At 52.1% G+C, this 23929-nt stretch overlaps 3 protein-coding genes across 3 annotated transcripts; 1 reads left to right on the plus strand and 2 right to left on the minus strand.

Moving 5' to 3' along the window:
* The first annotated feature begins 10006 nt into the window (after nucleotides 1-10006).
* LOC127481854 (histone H1.10) lies at nucleotides 10007-11796 on the plus strand. The gene has a single exon (XM_051811637.1). It carries the CDS (start codon nucleotides 10188-10190, stop codon nucleotides 10845-10847), a length of 660 nt encoding a protein of 219 aa, XP_051667597.1. The 5' UTR covers nucleotides 10007-10187; the 3' UTR covers nucleotides 10848-11796.
* A 2815-nt stretch (nucleotides 11797-14611) lies between these two features.
* On the minus strand, nucleotides 14612-17017 carry LOC127481856 (histone H2A type 2-B). The gene is made up of 2 exons (XM_051811642.1): nucleotides 16962-17017; nucleotides 14612-16890 (listed from the first exon to the last, which is right to left on the minus strand). The coding sequence occupies exon 2, from the start codon at nucleotides 16821-16823 to the stop codon at nucleotides 16443-16445; it is 381 nt and encodes a 126-aa protein (XP_051667602.1). The 5' UTR covers nucleotides 16824-16890; nucleotides 16962-17017; the 3' UTR covers nucleotides 14612-16442.
* A 1464-nt stretch (nucleotides 17018-18481) lies between these two features.
* Nucleotides 18482-23912, minus strand: HMCES (5-hydroxymethylcytosine binding, ES cell specific). Its single transcript, XM_051811636.1, has 6 exons — nucleotides 23666-23912; nucleotides 21709-21852; nucleotides 21252-21374; nucleotides 20631-20791; nucleotides 19967-20159; nucleotides 18482-19562 (listed from the first exon to the last, which is right to left on the minus strand). The coding sequence occupies exons 1-6, from the start codon at nucleotides 23846-23848 to the stop codon at nucleotides 19356-19358; spliced, it is 1011 nt and encodes a 336-aa protein (XP_051667596.1). The 5' UTR covers nucleotides 23849-23912; the 3' UTR covers nucleotides 18482-19355.
* Between the last annotated feature and the right edge of the window lie 17 nt (nucleotides 23913-23929).

The following is a 23929-nucleotide window of genomic DNA, read 5'->3' on the forward strand; positions in this document are numbered from 1 at the left end:
GTGCCAGCCCCATCCCTGCACACCTGGAGCCCCAAAGAGCTGACACCACACCAGCCTGCCCTGCCCCAACACCCAGGTGTGCAGGGACCCCCGCCTGGCACACACCCCGGGGTGCTCGGAGGGAAGCGTGTGGTATGAACACAAAAACACGTTCAGCATTCTGTGGGTACACAAAATGTTTTTAGCTAAACACCGGCACGTACAAGGTTTGCATTCTCAGAACACACACAGGCAGGAATATGTGTATGAATTTATTTATCAGGACACGTCTTCTGCGAGCTGGAGAGCAAAACAGCAAGGAAGTGCAAACAAGACAGCACAGAGTTGTGTGTGTGTGTCTATTGCTGTATTACACAGACACGTCTCCCAAGGCTCAGAGACAGAGCACAAGTGAGCTTGGTTACAGTTTTCCATTTATGAGACACACGTGGTTGCAGCCTGACCCATGTACATACAGCAGCATAAAGTATTTCTTCCTTCATATACCTATATATTCAGAGAACGAGAAAAAATTATCTCACACAGACATATGGCTATCTTCATATCTATTTTATTTATATTTTTATATAAAACATTTAAATATTAATTATACATATATAATTATATATATATATATACTATATATATATATATATGCATATGCAATATGTATTTTCTATCACCCCCTATATGGAGAGACAGAGATGATCATACACAGACACATTTTAAATTATTTTATATGCTTTGTGTGTGTGCATGTGTGCTTTTTCTCTTTGTCTGCACACATTTTTCTTCCACATGCTTATGTGTGTGTGTTTTATATATATTTAGATTTTTTTAATATAGTTATGTATTATTTCTATATTTCTGTCTGGTTTATGTAGAAAAGGGTTGTTTACATGCAGGTGTAGTTTAGCTATTTTTGTAGTTCTTTGAGAAAGAGGAGGGGGAGGGAGGTGGGGAAAGAAAATAAAAGAAAATGCAGACTCATAAATAAATATTTAAATAAATTAGATGTAGAGGTGGATATGGGGGTACTTGTGTGTGAGTTGGGAGAGGGGAATGACTGGCTCCCTTGTGCTTGCTTTCCATATACACACATACAGGTAGTCAGAATATATGCCAAGATCAATACATGAACACACACACATATAATCATAGAATCAGCCGGGTTGGAAAAGACCTCCGAGATCATCACGTCCAACCCTTGATCCAACACTGCTGTGGTTACCAGACCATGGCAGATGCCACATCCAGTCTCATCTTAAAAATCTCCAGGGATGGAGAATTTTCTGGGCAGCCCATTCCAATGGTTGATTATTCTTTCTGTAAAAAATTTCTTCCTAATAATACCTGGGATACATAAATGTGTGTGTATATATATATATGTGTATATATATATATATGTATGTATACTCTCTCTCTGTGTGGACATACATATGTTGCTCTGTAGGGAGCAAATGAGAGTTTTTCTCACGCACACAATACCACCTCTATAGATGCATATACATGTATACAGAGAGACTGTTCACACATAATGCATATAAATAAATAAAATTAGTGTGCTGCTTACACAAACACAAACAAACACTGTTCTCTCTTCATATATACATATATATATCTACATACTGAGCTGTTTTCACACACATGACAGTCCTTTCTTTTACTATATGGATACATATATATACATATATATATATTCTTTAGAGAGTTGTTCTCATACATGTAATTCTCTCACTAAATTATAGATGGTGTTCACACACACAGTTCTCATGCTATACACACATATATACACACATATGCAGAGGTGTACATGTATACAGAGAGCTGTTCACACATAATTTGCTCACTGCATGTATATTTATTACATTTATTTAGGGAGAGAGAGCTGTTCACATGCAGATTCTCTTGTGAGATATATAAATATATACACACACATGTCTGTATCCAGAGAGAGCTGTTCTCTCACACACAAGTTACCCCCCTTTCCATATGCATATATACATATACACACACACACACATGCCTATATACCATAGGTATATATGTGTGCATGTGTATATATACAGATATATATACGTATGAGAGCAATTCATACACACAAACACAGTTTCCATCACTCTCCCTCCCCCCTCCCCCTGTGTATATTCTCTGGGATGCATAAATATATGCATATATAAGTACATATGTTGAAATAGTCTCTCTCTGTATGTGTATGCTTAAGTAGAGATAGTAAGAGCCATTCTCACAGACACACTACTCTCTCTTGCCTTATATATGAATATTTATATGCATATATACTTATATACACAGAGACATTGTCCATGCACAGTTCTCACTCTCTATCCATATCTACCTATGTACAAATGTACATATATGCACATATAATTAAAGCACACACTGTTTACAGAGAAACACTGTTCTCTCTCCATTCTATGCATACATAGGTATATACTCAGTGAGCTCTTTTCACACATGATACTCTTCTCTCTTTCTATATGAATACATATATATGCATATAAACACACATATATATATGCTCTACATATAGAAAGCCTACTTTTCTCTCTCTCTCACACACACTTCTTACAGATATAGAAAGCTGTTAACACTCACAATTCTCTTCTTATATATACACATAGATATACAATATATACATAACTATATGTATATATTTATACACATACATATATACAGAGACAGCTGTTTACTCACACAATTACACAATTATTTATTGCTTTACACAGACACACACATACACTTTGTATATGTATATACATATATACATATATATACTTAGGTATAGGGGGGATGAGGTAGCAGGTCTCTCACTCTTCCCCCACTCTGCATATATATATATATATATATATATATATATATATATATATATATATATGTGTATAGATGTATGTGTCTGTATGCACACTGAAAGAGCTGTTCAGGGAACTGTTTTCATACACACAACACTTTTGGATGTGTATATGCACACATATATATGCATATATATACAGAGAGAGAGACTGTTCACAAGCACACAAACATAATTCTCAATATATATATATGTGTACACACACACACATATATAGGCATTATATTCTTTGAGAGTTCAGTTCACACCCACACCACTACACCCCTCCTTTCTCAGTCTCTGTCTATATGTAAATACATGTACATACATACACAGGGAGAGTGAGGGATTTTCACACTTTCTCCCCTCCCCTTCTCTCTGCACCCCCCCAGTGTATAAATCTACACTGAGAGAGCTGTTCATGCACAAATACATACACAGGACTCTCTCTTGCCATACATATAGACACACACACACAGTGAGAGTTGTTCACACACATTATCCTCTCCTGATGGGGGTCTCTACATCAGTATACATTTACCCATATACTCAAGAAAAAGAGCAATGCATTTTAAAGCACACACACATACACACATTTTGTTTCATTTTCTCTACCTCTTGCCCTCTCTCCCTTCATATATAATTTCTGGGATGCATAAATATATACAGTCATATGTTAATATTTTGATATATATTCTCTCTGTATGTATATACATATGTTCTCACACACACATTGCTCTTTTTTATAAAAGATAAATCTATATACATACTTATATATATATAGATATAAACTGTTCACACAGATAATATATATATACATATATAACTAAAGTGCCATTTACATGCTCATAGGTATATACAGAGCAAGAACACGTGAGCTGTTCACACATCTGCATAATTCACATACTTAGAAATGGATAGAGACCTCCTCATGCACAAAATCTGATATCTATACAGATAGATATAGCTAGATACATTGATAGATATACACACATGTATACATGTATATGTATATATGTATACATTCTCATATGTATATGTATATACATATGTATATACATATGTATATGTATATATTCTCACACACACACACTCCTCTCTTGCTGTAAATACAGGAACATATATATGCATATACACTTATACCAAAAGGGGAGACTGACCTGTTCACTCACCTCTTGCTGCATATATACATATACACTCATCAAGAGAGAGAGCACTGTTCACACACACATATAAATCCTAGATATTATACATGGGAATCAGAAGAAAGGGTGAGAGAGACCAGAGGCTCACACACATAGATACCCTACGTGCATTTTTAGGGGTGAGAGGATGTCAGGGTAGTATTTTTTACCATTCTCCATGTAAGGTCTTTCTCTCCCTCTTGGGGGGGAGAATGGTAGAAAATACAGACACACACACACACGGTCAGTTACACATATAAATAAAATAGTGGAGAATGCTCAGTGTGTGAATGCTTCATGTATGTATATATGCACATATGTGTGTGTGTATAGCAAGAGAAAGAATGAGCAGATGACAATCTCACTGTAAGGATGTATGTATCTGTGCAGGCAGAGAGAGAGGGTGTTGTGTGTATAGTTGGGGGGATATAGTATGTGTGTGTGAATATCTCTAATTATATATGTTATAATATATGGAAATATATACTCATATATATGCATATATATAGCAAGAGAGAACAGTACTCTCTCTCTTGATGAGTGTATATGTATATATGCAGCAAGAGGTGAGTGAACAGGTCAGTCTCCCCTTTTTCTATAAGTATATATGCATATATATGTTCCTGTATTTACAGCAAAAGAGGAGTGTGTGTGTGTGAGAAGAAATCTCTCTATATACATACATATGTATCTATGTGTGTATATCTATCAATGTATCTAGCTATATCTGTCTGTATAGATATCAGATTTTGTGCATGAAGAGGTCTCTATCCATTTCTAAGTATGTGAATTATGCAGATTTGTGAACAGCTCACGTGTTCTTGCTCTGTATATACATATGAGCATGTAAATGGTACTTTAGTTATATATGTATATATATATTATCTGTGTGACCAGTTTATATGTATATATATATATGTATGTATATAGATTTATCTTTTATAAAAAAGAGCAATGTGTGTGTGAGAACATATGTATATACATACAGAGAGAATATATATCAAAATATTAACATATGACTGTATAAAATATTAATGACTGTATATATTTATGTATCCCAGAAATTATATATGAAGGAGAGAGGGCAAGAGGTAGAGAAAATGAAACAAAATGTGTGTATGGGTGTGTGCTTTAAAATGTATTGCTCTTTTTCTTGAGTATATGGGTAAATGTATACTTATGTAGAGACCCCCATCAGGAGAGGATAATGTGTGTGAACAACTCTCACTGTGTGTGTGTGTCTATATGTATGGCAAGAGAGAGTCCTGTGTATGTATTTGTGCATGAACAGCTCTCTCAGTATAGATTTATACACTGGGGGGGTGCAGAGAGAAGGGGAGGGGAGAAAGTGTGAAAATCCCTCACTCTCCCTGTGTATGTATGTACATGTATTTACATACAGACAGAGACTGAGAAAGAAGGGGTGTAGTGGTGGGGGTGTGAACTGAACTCTCAAAGAATATAATGCCTATATATGTGTGTGTGTACTCATATATAGAGAGAGAATTATGTTTGTGTGCTTGTGAACAGTCTCTCTCTCTGTATATATATGCATATATATGTGTGCATATACACATCCAAAAGTGTTGTGTGTATGAAAACAGTTCCCTGAACAGCTCTTTCAGTGTGCATACATATACATACATCTATACACACACATATATATATATACATATATATGCAGAGTGGGGGAAGAGTGAGAGACCTGCTACCTCATCCCCCCAATACCTAAGTATATATATGTATATATGTATATACCTATACAGAGTGTATGTGTGTGTCTGTGTAAAGCAATAAATAATTGTGTAATTGTGTGAGTAAACAGTTGTCTCTGTATATATGTATGTGTATAAATATATACATATAGTTATGTATATATTGTATACCTATGTGTATATATAAGAAGAGAATTGTGAGTGTTAACAGCTTTCTATATCTGTAAGAAGTGTGTGTGAGAGAGAGAGAAAAGTAGGCTTTCTATATGTAGAGCATATATATATGTGTGTTTATATGCATATATATGTATTCATATAGAAAGAGAGAAGAGTATCATGTGTGAAAAGAGCTCACTGAGTATATACCTATGTATGCATAGAATGGAGAGAGAACAGTGTTTCTCTGTAAACAGTGTGTGCTTTAATTATATGTGCATATATGTACATTTGTACATATGTAGATATGGATAGAGAGTGAGAACTGTGCATGGACAATGTCTCTGTGTATATAAGTATATATGCATATAAATATTCATATATAAGGCAAGAGAGAGTAGTGTGTCTGTGAGAATGGCTCTTACTATCTCTACTTAAGCATACACATACAGAGAGAGACTATTTCAACATATGTACTTATATATGCATATATTTATGCATCCCAGAGAATATACACAGGGGGAGGGGGGAGGGAGAGTGATGGAAACTGTGTTTGTGTGTATGAATTGCTCTCATACGTATATATATCTGTATATATACACATGCACACATATATACCTATGGTATATAGGCATGTGTGTGTGTGTGTATATGTATATATGCATATGGAAAGGGGGGTAACTTGTGTGTGAGAGAACAGCTCTCTCTGGATACAGACATGTGTGTATATATTTATATATCTCACAAGAGAATCTGCATGTGAACAGTTCTCTCTCCCTAATTAAATGTAATAAATATACATGCAGTGAGCAAATTATGTGTGAACAGCTCTCTGTATACATGTACACCTCTGCATATGTGTGTATATATGTGTGTATAGCATGAGAACTGTGTTTGTGAACACCTCTATAATTTAGTGAGAGAATTACATGTATGAGAACAACTCTATATAGAATATATATATGTATACATATGTATCCATATAGTAAAAGAAAGGACTGTCATGTGTGTGAAAACAGCTCAGTATGTAGATATATATATGTATATATGAAGAGAGAACAGTGTTTGTTTGTGTTTGTGTAAGCAGCACGCTAATTTTATTTATTTATATGCATTATGTGTGAACAGTCTCTCTGTATACATGTATATGCATCTATAGAGGTGGTATTGTGTGCGTGAGAAAAACTCTCACTTGCTCCCTACAGAGCAACATATGTATGTCCACACAGAGAGAGAATATACATACAAACATATATATCTATATATACACACATATATATACTCATTTATGTACCCCAGATACTATACATGTATATGGGGCAAGGAGAGAGACAAGTGATAAAAAATATGTGTGTGAGAGACAATAGCTCTTGCTCTTCTCAGGTTATGTGCACGTGTATCTGAGACAGCAAGAGAGAGAATAATACGTGTGAACAGCTCTGGTTCACTCTGTGCCTGTGTCTCTATGCATATGTGTATGTATATAGTGAGAGAGAACAGTGTGTACAGATTTGTGTGTGAATAGCTAAGTATAGATTTACATATGCAATTCCTTTTATCAAGGGGGTAGCATGTGTCTGATATCACACAGTTGCTCGCTCTCACTGTGTGTGTGTAATAAATATATGTGTATGTGCATACAGAGAGGTCAAGAGAGAAAAGAGTGTGTCAGAGCTCACCCTCATATATATATATATGCATACATTATACATGTGTGTGTATAGTGAGACTGCTGTGTGTTTGAATAGCACACTTGTTCTCATCCCCTGTTTCTATATATGCCTGTATATGTGTATATATAGTGACAGAGAACTGTGTGTGAACCTCTTACACTCTCTCTGTAATATGTATATCTCTGTATGTATATGAGAGATGTGTGTGTGTGAACAAGACTCACCCTTTGTGTCTATATAAGTACACATGTATGGGGAGAGAATGTGTGTGTGTGGTGGGGCTATTTTCTCTCATTCTCTGTGTCTCTTTCACACACGCACGCACAGCCTCCCCCATACATTCAGCTCAAATATTTATACCTCCATATATTTATACATGTGTGTTCCATTCCCTACCCCCTCTTTAGGAAGGAGAGAGAGGAGCCTTCACACTGACACCCCTGGTGCTCTGCGGGATGGGGACTGTTGCTGGATCCCTGGGCTGGATGCGCTGCCAGCCACCCAGCTGGGGTGAGATCCGTGCACTCACTGCCCAGCCACATATATTGTATTTAAATATATACTTCTGTCAATATTTTAAAAATATATAGCTAGTTCTTTATGTGTGAGCATGCACTTACATTTATTTTAAATTTACATACAGCTTTCACAATAAATAATAACTATTAGATATCACTCATCTGCAATACACGTATGACACACACACTCCCCCTATACAACCACTACCTATAGACGGCTTAGCTGTAAGCTTCCATTCGGCTACAGCGTTACCTTTACGTGTCTGCAGGTACGTGTTTGTGTGTTACACACACACACGTACACATTATACATCCCCCCGCTGACAGCCGTGCCGGGGGTGCCGTGTTCCAGGGGTGCGTGCTGGATGCTGCCCGTCCCCGGGGCCGAGCGGCTCCCGCTGGGGGGTCCCGGGGCCGCGCCCCCGTTCCTCGGGCTGCGCCCCCTCCTCCTGCCCGAGCGCCCCGCAGCCCCCAGAGGCCGGAACAACTCATCGCAGGGGTGCTTGGCCACGGCTGCTGCGGGGGGTAGGACCCCGCTGTTCTGGGGGGCTCTCTCCTCCGGGGGGGACACGCACCCCGCTGAGGGATGGGGACACACAGACACACGGCCGGGCAGGATCCGGCGGCTCCAGGGACCCCCCCACCACCACCGCGGGCAGTCGGGGCGGGGGCTGGGCGAGGGAAATGGCGGAGGGAGCCGGGGGATGGGGAGAGGGGGAGGTGGAGGAGGAGGAAGGGGAGGCGGCGGGGCTGTGCGGGCTCGGAGCGGCGTGCGTGGGCAGGGGGCGGGGTGCGAGAATGTGTGCGGGTGTGACCGTGTGTGTATATCTCTGTGTACATGTGTGTGCATGCCTGTGTTATATGTGTGTGTTACATGTGTTATATGTGTGTGTTACATGTGTGCACATGTGTAGGCGTGTTTGCCCGCCTGTGCACACACCCGTGCTTGCTCCCCGCGTGTGCCGGCTGCGGGGATGCCCCCGCGCACTCACACCCCCGGCCCACCCGTGGCGGGGGGCACACGGATCCCACTCCCAAGGAGCGGGAGAGAGGGACCCCTCCAGGCATTGGGGGCGTTGTGCATCCTCTGCCCCCCTCTCCCCTGAAGCCGGGTTCTCCCGGTGGGATTTGGGGATTGGGGTGACTTGGGGGGGGTGTTTCATCCCACCGCTGCTGCCCCCCTCCCAAGCCCACGCGGAGCTGCGCCTGCAGCGGGGGTCGAGCCCCTCGCCCCCCTCCCACGGCGCGCCGGGGCTGCGGGGGCGGCAGCGATTCACAACCCCCCACCCTCCCCTCCCGCACTGAGCCAGGCCTGGGACCCCCCCAGCCTCCCGCTCCAGACCCCCGGCCTCGCCGCGCTCCCCGCATCCCTCGCTGCGGGGCGATGCCCACGGAGGGGGGGGGAGGCACAGGACACGCACCGCTCCCCCGTCGGGGGCCCCGCCCGGGCGGCCGCGGGGCCGAGGGTCGGTGGGGGGGCGGCCCCAGTCGCCGGGGCGGAGACCCCCGGCCTCGGCGCGGCCCCTCCGCGCTGCTGCCGGCGGCCGCGGGAGGGCGTCGCCTGTGTTAGTTCCCTCCGGAGAACCCGGGGCCAGCGCCGCCGCCGCCGCCCCCCGCCGCCCGCCGCCTCCCCCCGCCCGCGGCGGCCCCTCTTGGGCGGCGGGCGGCGGCGGCGGCGCCGCGCGGGGGGGCCGCGGCGAGGCCCCAGTCGCCGCCGCGTCGGGCACCCCCCTCCTCGTCGCCGCCGCCGCGCCGGGCGCGCCCCCGAAATCCGGGCGGGGGGCGGCGGGCGGAGCTCGGCGGGGGGCGCGGGGGCGGCGGCGGGGCCGGGGCCGGGGGGGCGCGGGGCGCGGGGCGCGCGGGGCGGCGCGGGGGGGCCCGGCGGCCGCGCGGGAGCCCCGCGAAGAGGCCCCAAGAAGCACAAGTTGGGGCTGGCGGCGGACCAGGCTGTTGTTGTTCTCAACGTGGTCCGCCCCGCGCCCATATAAAGGGCGGCGGCGGCGCCCGCCCCGGCAGAGCGCGGACCGAGCGGAGCAGATACAGCGTGCCCGCCGGGCCCCGCCGCTGCCCCCGCCCGCCCCCGCTCCGGCCCGCCGCCCCCCACACCCCGCACCATGTCGGTAGAGCTGGAAGAAGCCGATCTGCCCCTGACTGAGGCAGAGGAGGCACCGCTCTCCCCGGAGAAGAAAGCGGCCGCTAAGAAGGCGAAAGGAGGTGGCGGCGGCTCGTCGTTGTCGCCGTCGAAGAAAAGGAAGAACAACAAGAAGAAGAACCAGCCGGGCAAATACAGTCAGCTGGTGGTGGAGACGATCCGCAAACTGGGCGAGCGCAATGGCTCCTCGCTGGCCAAGATCTACAACGAGGCCAAGAAGGTGGCCTGGTTCGACCAGCAGAACGGCAGGACCTACCTGAAGTACTCCATTAAGGCGCTGGTACAGAACGACACGCTGCTCCAGGTCAAGGGCACCGGCGCCAATGGCTCGTTCAAGCTCAACAGGAAGAAGCTGGAAGGCGGCGGCGAGGGGGGCACGGGCAGCAGCGCCCACAAGTCCCACAAGAAGGCGACGGCCTCCACGTCCCGGCGGGCGGAGAAACCCGCGGCCAAGAGCAAGAAGCCCGAGAAGAAATCGCACAAGAAGGGAGCCGGCGGCGCGGCGGCGAAGAAGGACAAGGGCAAAGCCAAGAAAGCCACCAAGAAGGGAGCCGCGTCTCCCGGGGGCAAGAAGGTGAAGAAGTCGGCAAAGCCCAAGGCGCTCAAGAGCCGGAAGGCATGAGATCGGGGCGCTGGGAGCCCCCCGCCCCCCGGCACAGACTGCTCTGAGGACAGACCCCAGGGGACCCGCTTTGTCTTTGTGTTGCTGACTCGGCTCCGCAGCCGCCGCCGTGCGCGGTGAGCGGGGCTGCGGCCGCCCCAGCCCCCCTTTCTTCTTCTCCGCTGCCTTATTTTTTTTCTACCCCACCCCCCCATCCTGCCCCGCGGCTTCTCCCCGATCGCGCCCTTTTGTTTTCGGCCGTGCCCTTCCCCGCCTGTAGACGGTTCCCAGCCCCCCCCCCCCCTTGTCCGCCCGGTTGTTCCCAGGGATTTTTCCCGCCCGGTTTCCATAGCAGCCATTTTGCGGCGGGGCCCCCCCGCGCCACGTGGGCCGGTCCCGCTCCCGCCGCCCGCGCGCGCCCCGCCCCGCCCCTCCCGCCGCGCGCGCGTCCCGCCCGGCCCCGCCCCTTTCCCCGCCGTGCGCGCGCGCGCGCCCCGTGCCTGCTCGCGGCCGCCCCGAAGGGACACGGCGCCCCCTGCCGGCCCGCGGCGCCCCCCGCTGCCATGGCAACGGCGCGGCGCGTGGGAGCGGGCGCCCCCAGTCGGCCGCCGGCCGCACCTGCGATGGCCTTCAATGTTTTTGTATGGGTGTGGGGAGGGAGGGGGGTCCGGGTTAGCGGGGTCTTTTTTTTGGTTTGTTTTTTTCTTTTCATTTATCGTCGTTTCAAATAAATTGTTACAAAACACCGCCGCGCTGACGCGTGTGTGCTCCCTGCAGGCGGGGAGGGGGGGAAGCTGGTCCCCGCTGGCCGGGGGTCCGCCCGGCTGCTGCTGTGCCAGAGCCCGCGATCCCCTCCGGGAGAAGGGCAGGAGCAGCGGGAAGGTCCCCTGCCATGGAGTCGGGGGAGGAGCGCGGTCCCTGCATAGCTGAGCTCCCCGGGGGCACTCCCAGCACAGACCCCCACCCCAAGCGGGATCGACCCCCCCGCACCACCCGGCTTGGAGGGGGAGCAGCTCCCGGGGCTCACCCCCACCTGCCTTCCCGGCCTGGAGCGTCCCCCCCGGCTGGGTCCCCGCGGAGGGAGCGCCGGAGCCCCCCGCGGCCGTGCCTATTTATAGCACCGGCGAGGTTGCGTAAATCCCGGCAGGATCTGGGCCATCTTGTTCTGCCGGCTGCGGGAGGGCTCATCCCTCGCCCCGGCTCATCGCCCTCCGCGCCCCGGGGACCCTCGGGGCTGCAGGAGAGGGAGGGGACGGGAGAGCAGCCCCCGTGTCAGATCCCTGCCGCAGGACGGGCTGTGAGTGCAACCCAGGCCGGCTGTGGTTAAAGCCAGCCCGCACCCAAACCATCAATACCAGCCCCACTGCCCTCACCAGTCTCAAGCAGGAGCATCACCCCACAGCTGCTCCAGCCCCGGCGAGGTGCTGTGCCCGGAGCATCAACATGCTCCCTATGCCTGGGGAACACAGCATGGATCAGCCCCATGCACAGCCATCCCCGTGACAAGGGGACAGAAGGACAGCAGCCAGTGGTGCTTGGGAACGGCCACAACACGAGGCCATGGCAGGGCCTTTTAGCATTCCTGGGAAAGGAGCAGCCCCTTCCTCCAGGGCCCAGAACCAGCAGGGAGAAGGGAAGAAAGTTTTACTCCCTGAAGCAAAGTCAATCCACTAGATCCAGCAAGAAAAAGCTGCTGGAAGAGACCAGCAATGCTCTGCTCTGCTCCAGGGAGCTACAACCTCCCTCCAGGTCTGTATTTAGGACAGGTCAGCCACCATCCCACTGCCCATGCGAATCTCACACCAAGCCTGGGCACCTGCCAGCAACCTCGGGTCCCAGGAGAGAGCTCTTGCTGTCCCAGGAGAGAGCTGCTGCATTCCAGCACTGACCTGCAGCTGTGTCTTAGAGAAGAGCTGACACTGCAGGTTTGAGAGGGGACACCCTCCCCGAGGGCTGACAGTGACACCTGGGGCAGGGGGGTCACCCCCTGTAGTTGGTCAAACCAACCACGTCTCAGGGCACAGCTCCCCTTGGCACTCACCTGCAGGCAAACAGTGGCTGTAATAACCACCCCTCCAGGTAAACCAGCAGGGCATTCCTGTGGGCAGGTAAGGGCAGGGGGAAGGCAGTGATCCTCTGGCTGCCCAGCACAGGGACAGCACCACGGTGACACACTGTGCCAGCCCAACTGGAGCTGTCTTACCTCACAGGTTGGGATGCCAGGAGCCACGATGCTGGATCATCCCCGAGTGAGCTGCCAGGGGTGCTGCCAACCAGGAGGGCCAGGCTTTGGAGAGAAACCCAAGCCTTGAGGACATCCAAGGGCCAGTGACTCATCTCACCACCCAGACAAATAAAACCAGTCCCAGAGCTGAGGGACTCAGCTGGCAGAGATCCTGCTGCACGTGGCACGATGCACAGCAGCCTCCCACAGCAGGCAGCTGCAGCTCCAGATCTGTGCTCATCTCACTTTCAGGTACCCAAGGAGGCAGGGGAAGAATCCTGCAGCCCCCCTGCCCTCTCCTTAAGGGAAGCACAGATCAACAGACACTCTTCCAGGCTTGCTTGACCTTTGAGAAGCCTCTACCGAGCCAAGTCCTTCACATTTTATGAGCTCGGCTGCTCTAGTGCTATTAAGCTTTAGAAGAGAGAGCCAGGACCAGCAACACCAGCTCCAGAAAGCTACAAGACCAGTCTCTGGAGCTGCAGGATTAAAGGTGACCATGTCCACTCCAGCTTTCTAATAAAGATCAAGACTTCCAACTCTCCTGGTCACAACAACATTCAGCTGGGAGGTTCATGAGGCGATAAAGGCCAAGCACTTCAGCAACGCTTGGTGTGACAGACAGGATTTCCTTCGGTCTGGCTTCCAACAGCCCAGCTTTCCCAGCTGGTCCGTCATATGCCTGCAGAGGAAGCTCAGACCCTGGCTGGAGCTCAGTGTTGAGGGCACTACATATACACCAGCACCCAGCCATAGTGCCCACATCACCCACAGTCCCGGGCAGAGCCACACAATGGCCAGGGTGGCTGCAGAGCTCCTCAGGAGCACTTCCCCTGTCCTTGTTCCTGCCTCGAGTGCTGGCAGTGTGGTTGGCAGGGCAGCAGGCAGGACACTGCCCCACAGAGACTGTCCCAGCACCCCCAGTCCAGCCCCACACCTCCTACAGCCCAGCACAGACCAACCAGCACCAACCCTGACCCCACTGGGAACTGTCCAAGCTTCCCACAACCCTTCCTCCCCAAAACCCAAGCAGAGCAATGCTGGTCTGCAGAGTAGCCACCAGGACAGCAAACTGGGAATGTCCAACAAAGGAGAGGGTGTGAGACCAAGAAATAGTCTATCTCCAGGTTCCTCCCTTCCCTTCAGGTTTAGCTTTTCTCATCTCTGCCTACCTGCCTGCAAGGTCACCCTGAGGGTCCTGGAGGAGCCCACTGGGAGGAGAAAGCACCTCCAGCACTGGGGGAGGGTCCTGGTCCAGCCTCACTCTTTCTCTGCTGTATCCAGCCAGGAGCAGCCGAGGCTTCCTGTCACTGGTGACAGAGCAACCAGGCAATGTGGCATTCCCATAGCAGGGAGAAGAACCAGACAACAGTATTATCTGCTCCCGGGATAAGAAAAGACTGTCTGAGAGAAGGGCCTACACAGCCTAGCAGTGGTCCTGTCTGGTGTTTTACTAATCCTTCCTGTTGGAGAAAACTGAGCCCAGACAACATGCTGCCACCAGAACCTGCCAGATTCCATGGATTTTGTGAGGTGACAAGACACAGCACATTTGACAGCATTCAACAGGGAACCAGTTTAATCAGATATTGGGTTTGCACCGTTCTTTTCAGTATCACAAGTTCTGCATTTTTCTAAGAAATACAAAACACTCTCAGGTTTACAGAACACTGGTCCTGGAGAAAACAAGAGGGAGAGAACAAGACACTCGGATACAGACACATCAACCACCACACTGGGCAGCAGAAAGCAAACTGCTCATCCCCACCTTGCTGATTGTAACAGTCCCTTTACAGGAGGCAGAGAGATCCCAGGGGGGCTGTGCTGCCACAGCAGGGCTGTGCCCCCCACCCATCCGAGCTCAGTAACCGTGGGACACCTCCACACCCCCACTGGCACACCAGCAGTGAACACATCGCTTCCACATTCCAGAGTGAAAACCCCCTTCCTAAAGCCAGTTGACAAGCGTCCAGGTTCATCTACTCTAGATCTAAACATTACACTGAGAGCCGGGGTAAGTTACTTCATCCACGAGATTAACAGCTGATTCCATAGGTCGAACACATGCTACTTAACAGCACATAAATAGGAGATGCTCTTTTTTTACTTAAAAAACACGTGATGAAGGTCTATGGTCGGGTTGCCTCGACACTGCCGCATGCACACGGGCTCACAGAAGCGGCTGCGCTGGGCAGCCAGGAAAGCTGCCTCTGCATCAGCTATTCCAGGGGTCACGGGACAGCTAGCCTGCCCCCATGCTCGCACACTATCCACACAGCCATTAAATAAATACAGTGCTAGCTAGGAGTGGGCTTTGATACAGGTTTTGAAAAGAAATATTAATCCATAGAGGGTTTACAGTTAACACATATCATCGTCACTTTATTTCTCAGAACCAGAAATAGTGCTGAACAAACAAACAAACAACAAAAAGGGAGACACAGGATATCATTTTCCAGAAGTGCAACCAGGGTACAGGGGAGCTCTCAGCGAGGCGAAGGGCTTCTGCAGCTGGGAGAGGAGGGGAGCCACAGCAGAAGATGGCAGCTCCCGCTCCCGGCGGGCGCCTGACCTTGCGACGCTCTCCGAGGGGATTTGTCACCGCAGCCTCCACCCCACCCTGCCAGCAGGACCCACGGCATGTGGGACCACCGAGCCCCCCAGCACCCACCGAGCCAGGGAGCTGCGGGGAGGTGACTTTGCAGGGGAGTACCCCAGAATAAAAGAGACCTCAAAATAAATAGGATCAAAGCTTCTTTACAGTAGGCGATGCACTAGCTTTACCAAGAACAAAACTAAGACTAACAGCCACTTCTTGCCAACGGAGAAACTTTTCCTCCTCTTCACATTTTCCAGCCCCCCCGCTCTCGCAGCTGCAGTGCGGCCGGAACGGCATTGCTGGGGATGGAGGGGGGGGCACGGCAGCAGCGAGTCCCATCCTCACACCAGAGCGAGCAGGGCCAGCTGTGGGGGCCCTGCACAGTCCCAGGGCTGGCAGAGGGGAGAGGCAGCCGGGGATACCCGTGTCCATCCCCACACCAGCCAAAACAATCCTCAGCAGCTCCCAGCAGCTCTGCACCATGACCCAACCATACGGCTCCAGATATCACCGCTACCAACAGCTGTGATCCAGCTGCCTCCTCCAAAACCACTTCTTCCAGAGGGAAGAGGGGCAGGGTGGGGGCACAAGCAGGGCCTAACCTCACCCATGCTCCCCCAGCACCCTGCCGCAGCCCAGGCCGGGGGGGGCTAGTGGAGGGCTGGTAGGGTGCTGCCAGGGCTCACCACCCAGCCCGGGCTGAGGGGCAGGACGGGGAACCCCAGCCCCATCGGGAGGAGAGGTGAGGCAGTGGTGAGAAGGGAGCTGGGGGCAGGGGGACGGGGGGCAGCGCTCACTTCTTGGAGCTCTGCGTCTTCTTGGGCAGCAGCACGGCCTGGATGTTGGGCAGGACACCGCCCTGGGCGATGGTCACGCCGCCCAGCAGCTTGTTGAGCTCCTCGTCGTTGCGGATGGCGAGCTGCAGGTGCCGCGGGATGATTCGCGTCTTCTTGTTGTCGCGGGCCGCGTTGCCCGCCAGCTCCAGGATCTCGGCCGACAGGTACTCCAGCACCGCCGCCAGGTACACCGGCGCCCCGGCGCCCACCCGCTCCGCGTAGTTACCCTTCCTCAGCAGCCGGTGCACCCTCCCCACGGGGAACTGCAGCCCGGCCCGCGACGAGCGCGACTTGGCCTTGGCCCGCGCCTTCCCGCCGGACTTCCCCCGGCCCGACATGGCCGGCAGGCAGCGGCCCCTCGCCGCCGCCTCTCAAAGCAGCGCCGCGCACAGAGAGTCCCGGCGCCTGCGGGGAGACAAACGCCGTTACACCGCGCCGGGGCCGCGCCGTCCCCGCCCGCGCCGCGCCGCCCTTACCCGCAGGAGCCGCCGCCGCTCCGCCCTGCGCGCCGCCCGCCGCCGCACTGCCCGCGCTGCCGCCGCCGCGCCGCGGATATCACCTCCCGCCCGCCGAGCGCCGCGCCCCATTGGCTGCCGCCGCTGCCGCCGCGCCGCCGATTGGTCCCCGCGCCGATCCCTGATTTGCATAGGGCTCGCGGCGCCCCGGCCGTGCCGGCGACCAGCGCGGGCAGCGCCGCGGCTCTGCCCCGGCTCCGGACGGGCCCGCTCCCCAACCGCGGAGCGCTTTCGTGCCTGCGCCGCAGCCGAGGAGAGGGGGTTTGGCCGGAGCCCCCGTGGGTGTCCCGGCAGCGCTGCTCCTCACCGGTGCCCCGCTTGCCTTGCCCGAACTCGTGGCCCCCTCCCCGGCCAGCGGGATGCCTCTCCCGGGAGGATGCCAAAGCCTGCGGGCGGGGGGTGATGTTCCGGGGGAAAGAACCCCCCCTGGGAAGAGCTGCCCGCAGCAAGCACTACCCTCTCTTGTGTCATCACGCATCAAAGGGGCAAGTTGCTCCCCAAACAGTTTCTGGGGACAGGTCACGCCGGGTGGATTGACTCCTCGCCAGGTTGCTACAAACAGCGTTGGGCAAGCAGCCAGGCTCCAGTTTAAAGATGATGTAGTTCAGCAATAACAACTCCTCATTAAACACTCAGCATAGGGTTTTTTTGGTGATGCTGCTGCTGGAGCTCACAGCCTGGAGGGAGATAATCTGTACCCTGTGTCTTTGCATCGCCCGTGACTTCCCAAGGGAAGGATTATGTTCCCCAGAGCAGGGAAAGTTGAGCATCCCCAACTCGTGCTCAGCATCTTCACTCCCTCCACAGCAACTGGAGACCTGAAATGAATTTGAGATGAGCTAGTGACCTTTGGAAAAGCCTGATCTGCAGTTAGCACCGACCAGGCTAGGTCAGCTGAGCCACTCATCTTGGAAAAGTGATGGCTGGGCAGGGAGAGAAACCTCCTGCAACAACAGGTACCACGGTGACAGCCCACAGCCTGAAAACCTATTTATTCTGCCAGGAACTGCTAATACAGTGATTCTCTTGCCTCAAGTCATGGTGGAAGCAATGAGGAGCCAGCTAGCAAGAGGCTTTCTGGCTAGAAGTCCTAATCCCATCCCTGCTTCCCATAAGCCAGGAAACCTGGGATCAGCTGCCTCCATAGCACGCGAGGGATTCAGAGGCAGATTTCGCTCCAAGAGTGCTCAGGTCTCCCCAGGTATCCATCCAGGGCTCCTGCCCTGGCTCTGCTATCCCTCCCCAGGGACAAGCCTCACCTACAGCCACCCCTGCAGCTCCCTAGGAACAGGTGATTCAAAATAAATTCCCAAGGAGTATTTTCCACTGGCAAATGGAAATGCTCCAGCAACGTGGTCCTGCCAGTACCATCAGAGCTCAGCAGTGGGTAGATGGTCTTCCCCTCAGCACATGGAGAGGAGGTACAAGCTCTGCCTGCGAAAGAGGAGCACTGGGCAAGGGGGGACACAGCCAGGCACACAGACAAGGGCACTGCACAGTCAGCCAGTGAAGCCCATTTTATTGTTTCCAATACAAAGGAAGTACTGATTTCCAGCAAGGATTTCACCGTGTAAGGCTTTTGGTCTGTAACATCTGGCTATGTTTACAAAATCCCTGACCTCAAAAACATGCTGCCCTATGCTGCTCTGTAATGGCACTTCGGTTATCTGGGCTTTAATGAATGACCTTTATGAACAAGGCAGAGTGCATCCCTCCACAGATCAAGGAAATCCTCTCTAAGTCTTCAAATCCCATTAACAAAATGACTGTACAAACAACGTGACTGAGACACACTGTCCCACCCCGCTGCCCGTAGGGAAAGCCAAGCAAAGTGCAGCTCCTCCCAGGCACTGCCTAAACATCTCCCTGTTTAGGGAGCCATGGATGTACATGGCAATGCTGGTGCAGAGTGGGATGGCTTTGGCAAATCTTCCCAGCCTGGAGTTTCCTTATAATATTTACATCTTGTTTCTCTGTACTGCAGCCATCTTTTGAGGGAGAGAGTATTGGAAAGGAATTTGTACAGAATCAGTGTGGAATTAAGTGGAAAAGAGGTATTGGTTTAATACCAAAAAAAGGGAAGAGAAAAGCAAACAGAAGGAGACCTGAACTATGAACGCTGACAGGAAGTAGAAGCTATTCCTCCCTGGCAGACTGAGATGCTTCTCAGGGCTTTATCTGTGTCTGGCACAAGTGACTGGCAGGGAGGGAAGCCAGCAGGTTATATTCACTCCCGTCAGCACAAGACAAAGACAAAATCTTTAAAGACAAACATCAACTTTTAACAAAACACAAAGAACAGAGACAACAACCTAGAGCAGCGGATCAAGGATGGCCAACCATCCCAGCTGGTGCCTAAGCCTTGTGCTTCTTCGCAGCTGGCTCTCCCTGCTTCCCCAGCCACTGCTGCAGGATATCTGCACTGGTTTTCTTGGGCGAAGGGCTGTGGATGAACTGACTCTTCCACTTGGGCAAATTGTTTTCTTTCTTCTGGGGAGAGCCCTCCTGGGAGTTTTTTAACCAGCCCAGCAACACTTTGTTGCTTGGGGTGGCTTTGACCTCCTGGAGAGACAAAAGGCAGTGTGGGAGAGGTCAGAAGCATGGTAAGAGCAGGGCACTGCGAGAACTGGTCCAGAGCAGGATGTGGAAGCTGAGCAATGGCCCTGCCTGCAACCAGGCACATCTGTGGGAGGCTCCCCAGGCTGCTGGGGAACAGGCTTGTTCCAAGACCCGTTTCACATGAAATTTGCCTCATTTGGCAGAGAAATCCTGGCACGGGGTGACAGTTTATTTCTGGAAGCGGAGGGAAGGGAATCTGTCCAGGGCTCTGCACTCCAGCATCAAGCACGGGCATGCCCTGCAGTTGCTGCCTGCTGCCACCCATCCTGCAGCCTGGCAGCTCTGTCCCAGCCCAGGGACACCACCATGACCGAGATCCCCCTTGCCAAGCCCCCACCAGCACCCACCTTCTTGGCTCCCAGCTCGATGGGTGCAACACACTCGGGCGTGTTGTTGCGGATGCTGTTGACAAAGGTGGACACTGGGTGGAAAACAATGTTCTCTGTGGGCTGGATGAGTTTAACAGCTTCTTGGGTTGGCACTTCAGCAAAGTCCAGCCATTTCCTGATGGCTTCATCCCCGTCCAGGATGGCTGGCATCCTAGGGCATAAGACAGTTGGAGCTAAAGCTCAGCACCGACACAGCAGTGTGTGGTGGCAAAAGCCAGATTTGTAGCTAAAAAGGAGCTGGCAGTCTGGGGGGAAATGGGGAAAACTGAAGCAGCAGGATGCTCTTCTGCAAGGCAGAGCACACATTCGCTTCACCAAGGTAGCTGCTCTGCTGGAAGAGGCAGAGAGGTTGACTGCCAGGCTGTGGTCAGGCAGAAAGTGATACAACTCCAGAGAGTGATCCAACTCCAACCGCCTCCCACAGGGCACAAAGATGGTGATTTATGGAAAGGGCATGAGCTGGTGACCCGAAACAAGCCGGTAATGTTGTAGTGTTTTTCTCTGAGGGTAGGAAGAGGAGGCAGGGCTCTCTGCCTGCATGCTGCCAGGCTGGTGTCCAAAGGTGCAGCTCTCCTCCCCTGCCCCCCTCTGCCCTGCAGCCCCTTTGCCTGCTCTCACTTACCTGTGATGGATGAAGCTCACGTCCTTGGAGGCATCCACAGTGATGATGGTGTAAGTGTACAGCATTTCCCCTCCCGACGGTGGCTCCCAGCAGTCGAAAATTCCAGCCATGGTGAGCAACCTCCATCCTTTCCACTCCTCATCTCCCTCCATCCCCTCATCCTGCAGGAGAGGCCCCATCACCCCGGTCAGTGCTGGCCCATGGGCAACCAAAGCAGCACAGATTTTCCAAAAACTAATCTGAGGGCTTTCCAGGAGCCTTTTTCCCGCAGGGAAGCCATCACTCCCCTCCCCTTCTGAACATCCCAGCCACCAGCTCAGCCGAAGGAAAGAGGTAGTGAAACTCCCAGCCCAGTCCCCTGTGAGCCACATTGCCCACCCATGCAAATACCCAGCACGTGGGGAGCAGTGAGCGTGACGGCGGGGACGCCGCATCACCTTCCACAGCCCGGGGACCGCCAGCCACAGAGGGATGCCAGAGTGCCGAGCCCACTGCTAAACTCTTTTCCTATTGGGAAAGAGGCTCCTAGAGATGTGCACAGCTGGAGGGAAAGGGGCTTTTCGCCAGGGAGCTGGCGGGAGCAGGGGCACAAGTGTTAAGACACAGCGAGGGACTCCATACCACAGCATCCTTGGTCTGGGGGAAGTAAATGAAATACGGCTGCTTCCCCCCACTCTGCTGCTGCTGCCACTCGTAGAAGCCATCGGCCAGGACCACGCAGCGCTTGCCCTTGAGGAGAGCACCCTGGGGAGAGAAAGCACAAGTGAGCGGTGAGCAGCAGCCTCAGGCAGCCTGTGAGGGAGGACAGGGCTCCTGGGACCACTCAGCCCACTTGCTCCCTCTCAGGGCTTTCCTAAACTGCCCCGTGGGGTGCACAAATGCCACTAGTGCTAAGATGAGCTTCACCAGCAACTACCCTTTCAGCTCTATTTTAATGAAATCCACCAGTTCCACAGTACTGGGACTCGCTCCCCTGTGCAGCAGGCAAGTGGAGACCATTACTCCCCAGGGAGGTGCTTCAGCCCTGGTTCTGCCGACTACAAGATCTCTTCAAGCGGGGCACAAAGCAGCAGCTCACCTTGTAGGAGGTCTTTTTCAGCATGGTGTCACTGCGGCAGTTGGAGGTGTTGAACTGCAGTTTGGAGGGGTCGTCATTTTTGAACCAGGAGGGCACCAGGCCCCAGCGCATGTCCATGAGGACCCGCTCCGAGGAGTCGGCATCCTTTTGACAGAGAAACACCTCAGGTCAGAGCCACGTCACAGGGACCACGAGCATCCCAACAGCTTGAGAGGGGGGCTGTGGGAGGTTCTGTTGAAGCAGCTTCTCCCCCTGCAAGGGGGAACCAGCCAGTATCTCTGCTGAGAGCTGAGCTGGGGCTCACCGCCCCTCCAGCACTAACTCTGCCTCGGTTCTCCTGCAGGGATGCCCCTCACAAGCCGTGCAGAAACAGCCACTGATTATAACCCTCTGCATACCTTTAACAACTTTCCTGTAAGAATGAATACTCAGCAGAAAGCACAAGAATATTTTGCAGGAATAAATAACTCTGTCTCACTGAAGCTCACGTGACAACTCTCTGGAAGAATTAACACAGGTTCTTTTCAGTGGAAGTGGCTGGAGACATCAACTCCCCAGCTCTTGAGTAAACAGCCATGTCAGGCTGGTGTCACAATCCTCAAAACGCCCCTGGTGACAGTGGGCATCCCAAACAGGGTAAAAGCCTCACCTTCATTTTAATAACGTGATTTCTGCCGACCTGGTGCACTTTCACTCATGTTTTGCATATTACCTGCCTTAGGACAATGGAAACGGCTTGTGGTTTTCGGTTCTCCCCCAGCTCACTCTCGCTTTCTGCCCACACGTGCCAGCCCAGGCAGCGCCTGCTGGGGCGAGCGGGGCCCCAGGGAGCACTCATGTGCTCCCATGGGACTGCAGCACATACACACATATACACACCTGCCACAGGTGTGTGCATGCAGGGACGTGTATGTGCCCAGTTTTGTGAAGTCTTTCAGGGCCTCCTTCAGAACAGGAGTGGCAAAAAGGAACACCCTACACCACACCAGCATCCCAACAACTTGAACAGCGATGGACAATCAAGCAGGTGTCTGCCTGTGTCCTGTATCATGTTCCCAGACCCGTACTCCTCTGCTCCATCAGCTTATTGCCTGCTCTCTGGGGGATATGGGACCCCCAAGGCAGGAAAGGAGGGTATGAAGGATGCCTGATGGCACTTCAGAGTGGTCCCACCGAGGTGTCCCACCCCATCCCCTGTGCTGGTAACAGCTGCAAAGTGCAGCAGCCCCTTCTGCTGCCCCGCCAGCTGGGGAGGGAGAGCAGAGGGGGTTCAGAGCAGGGTGTTTCGATTTAGCACACCCTGTTTCACCCCACTGAACGCCAAAGAGCAGCAGTTGGCCGGGCACCCTCTTATGTGGAACCAAATGAGCTGCTCAAAGAGTCGTACAGGCTGCCCAGGTTGTCTGGGGGAGGTCGGGTAAGGCTTAAATTAGCCGGGATAACGGTCACCACAGGTGTGCAGCTACTGTACAGCTCTGAAGCTGAGATTTTTTTCTTTTTTTTTTTCTACTCTCCCCTACCATCAATGTGACCTGGGCACACGCAGCAGTGTTATGAAATGCAAACAAAAAAAAAAAAAAGCCTCAGGAAAGCCGATTAAAATCAGCAGAGAAATTATAGGCATTTGGAAAAAAACCCCACAAACCTCTACTATGGTTAAGCACTCATATACACATTTCTGCAGAAAACATAAACAACGTGCTGGAAGCACGGTACCGATTCCCCCCCTCCTTCGGAACACGTAAATAACGAGACATTTTTTCAATTAGAAAATGCAATACCTGCCACGTACAGAGAGCAAAGCGAAACCAAACAAGCCGCGGCCGCTCTGACCGGTTCCTACACCCTCTCCCCGAGACCCAGCACGGTCCCTTTCCCACCGCTCCGCTTTGAGCCGCAGGATGCCCATCACCCGCCCCTCGCCCCAGATGGCCCCCGCCGAGCCGGGAGGAGGTACCTGGTGGAGGTGGCGGCGGGAGAGCAGCACGGGGCCGCTGGACTGCGGGCCCTTGTTGTAGGAGGGCTGGTACCGCTCCTCCCGCACCCAGTCGGGCTGGCGGCGGCGGCCGCGGCGGTCGCGGTAGGCGCAGGCCCGGCGGAGGTTGTCGGCGGCCAGGGAGCAGGCGGTGCGCCCGCACATCCCGCCGGCTCTGCGGGCCAGGGCACCGCGCTCCGCTCCGGGCCGCCCGCGGGGAGGGGCCGCGCCGGGGGCAGGGCCGGG

This window comes from Manacus candei, unplaced genomic scaffold (genome assembly GCF_025592945.1).
Source record: "Manacus candei isolate 608988 ecotype Guabito, Panama unplaced genomic scaffold, ASM2559294v1 h1tg000082l, whole genome shotgun sequence".
Taxonomy (NCBI): Eukaryota; Metazoa; Chordata; class Aves; order Passeriformes; family Pipridae; genus Manacus; species Manacus candei.

Bases quoted from the DNA above. Each gene is read 5' to 3' on its own strand.
- LOC127481854 (XM_051811637.1), top strand. From the start codon at position 10,188: ATGTCGGTAGAGCTGGAAGAAGCCGATCTGCCCCTGACTGAGGCAGAG.
- LOC127481856 (XM_051811642.1), bottom strand. From the start codon at position 16,823: ATGTCGGGCCGGGGGAAGTCCGGCGGGAAGGCGCGGGCCAAGGCCAAG.
- HMCES (XM_051811636.1), bottom strand. From the start codon at position 23,848: ATGTGCGGGCGCACCGCCTGCTCCCTGGCCGCCGACAACCTCCGCCGG. The intron at 20,792-21,251 runs GTATGGAGTCCC...CCTCTCCTGCAG, and splicing joins CCCAGACCAAGGATGCTGTG to GATGAGGGGATGGAGGGAGA. The intron at 20,160-20,630 runs GTAAGTGAGAGC...CTTATGCCCTAG, and splicing joins GTGAGCTTCATCCATCACAG to GATGCCAGCCATCCTGGACG.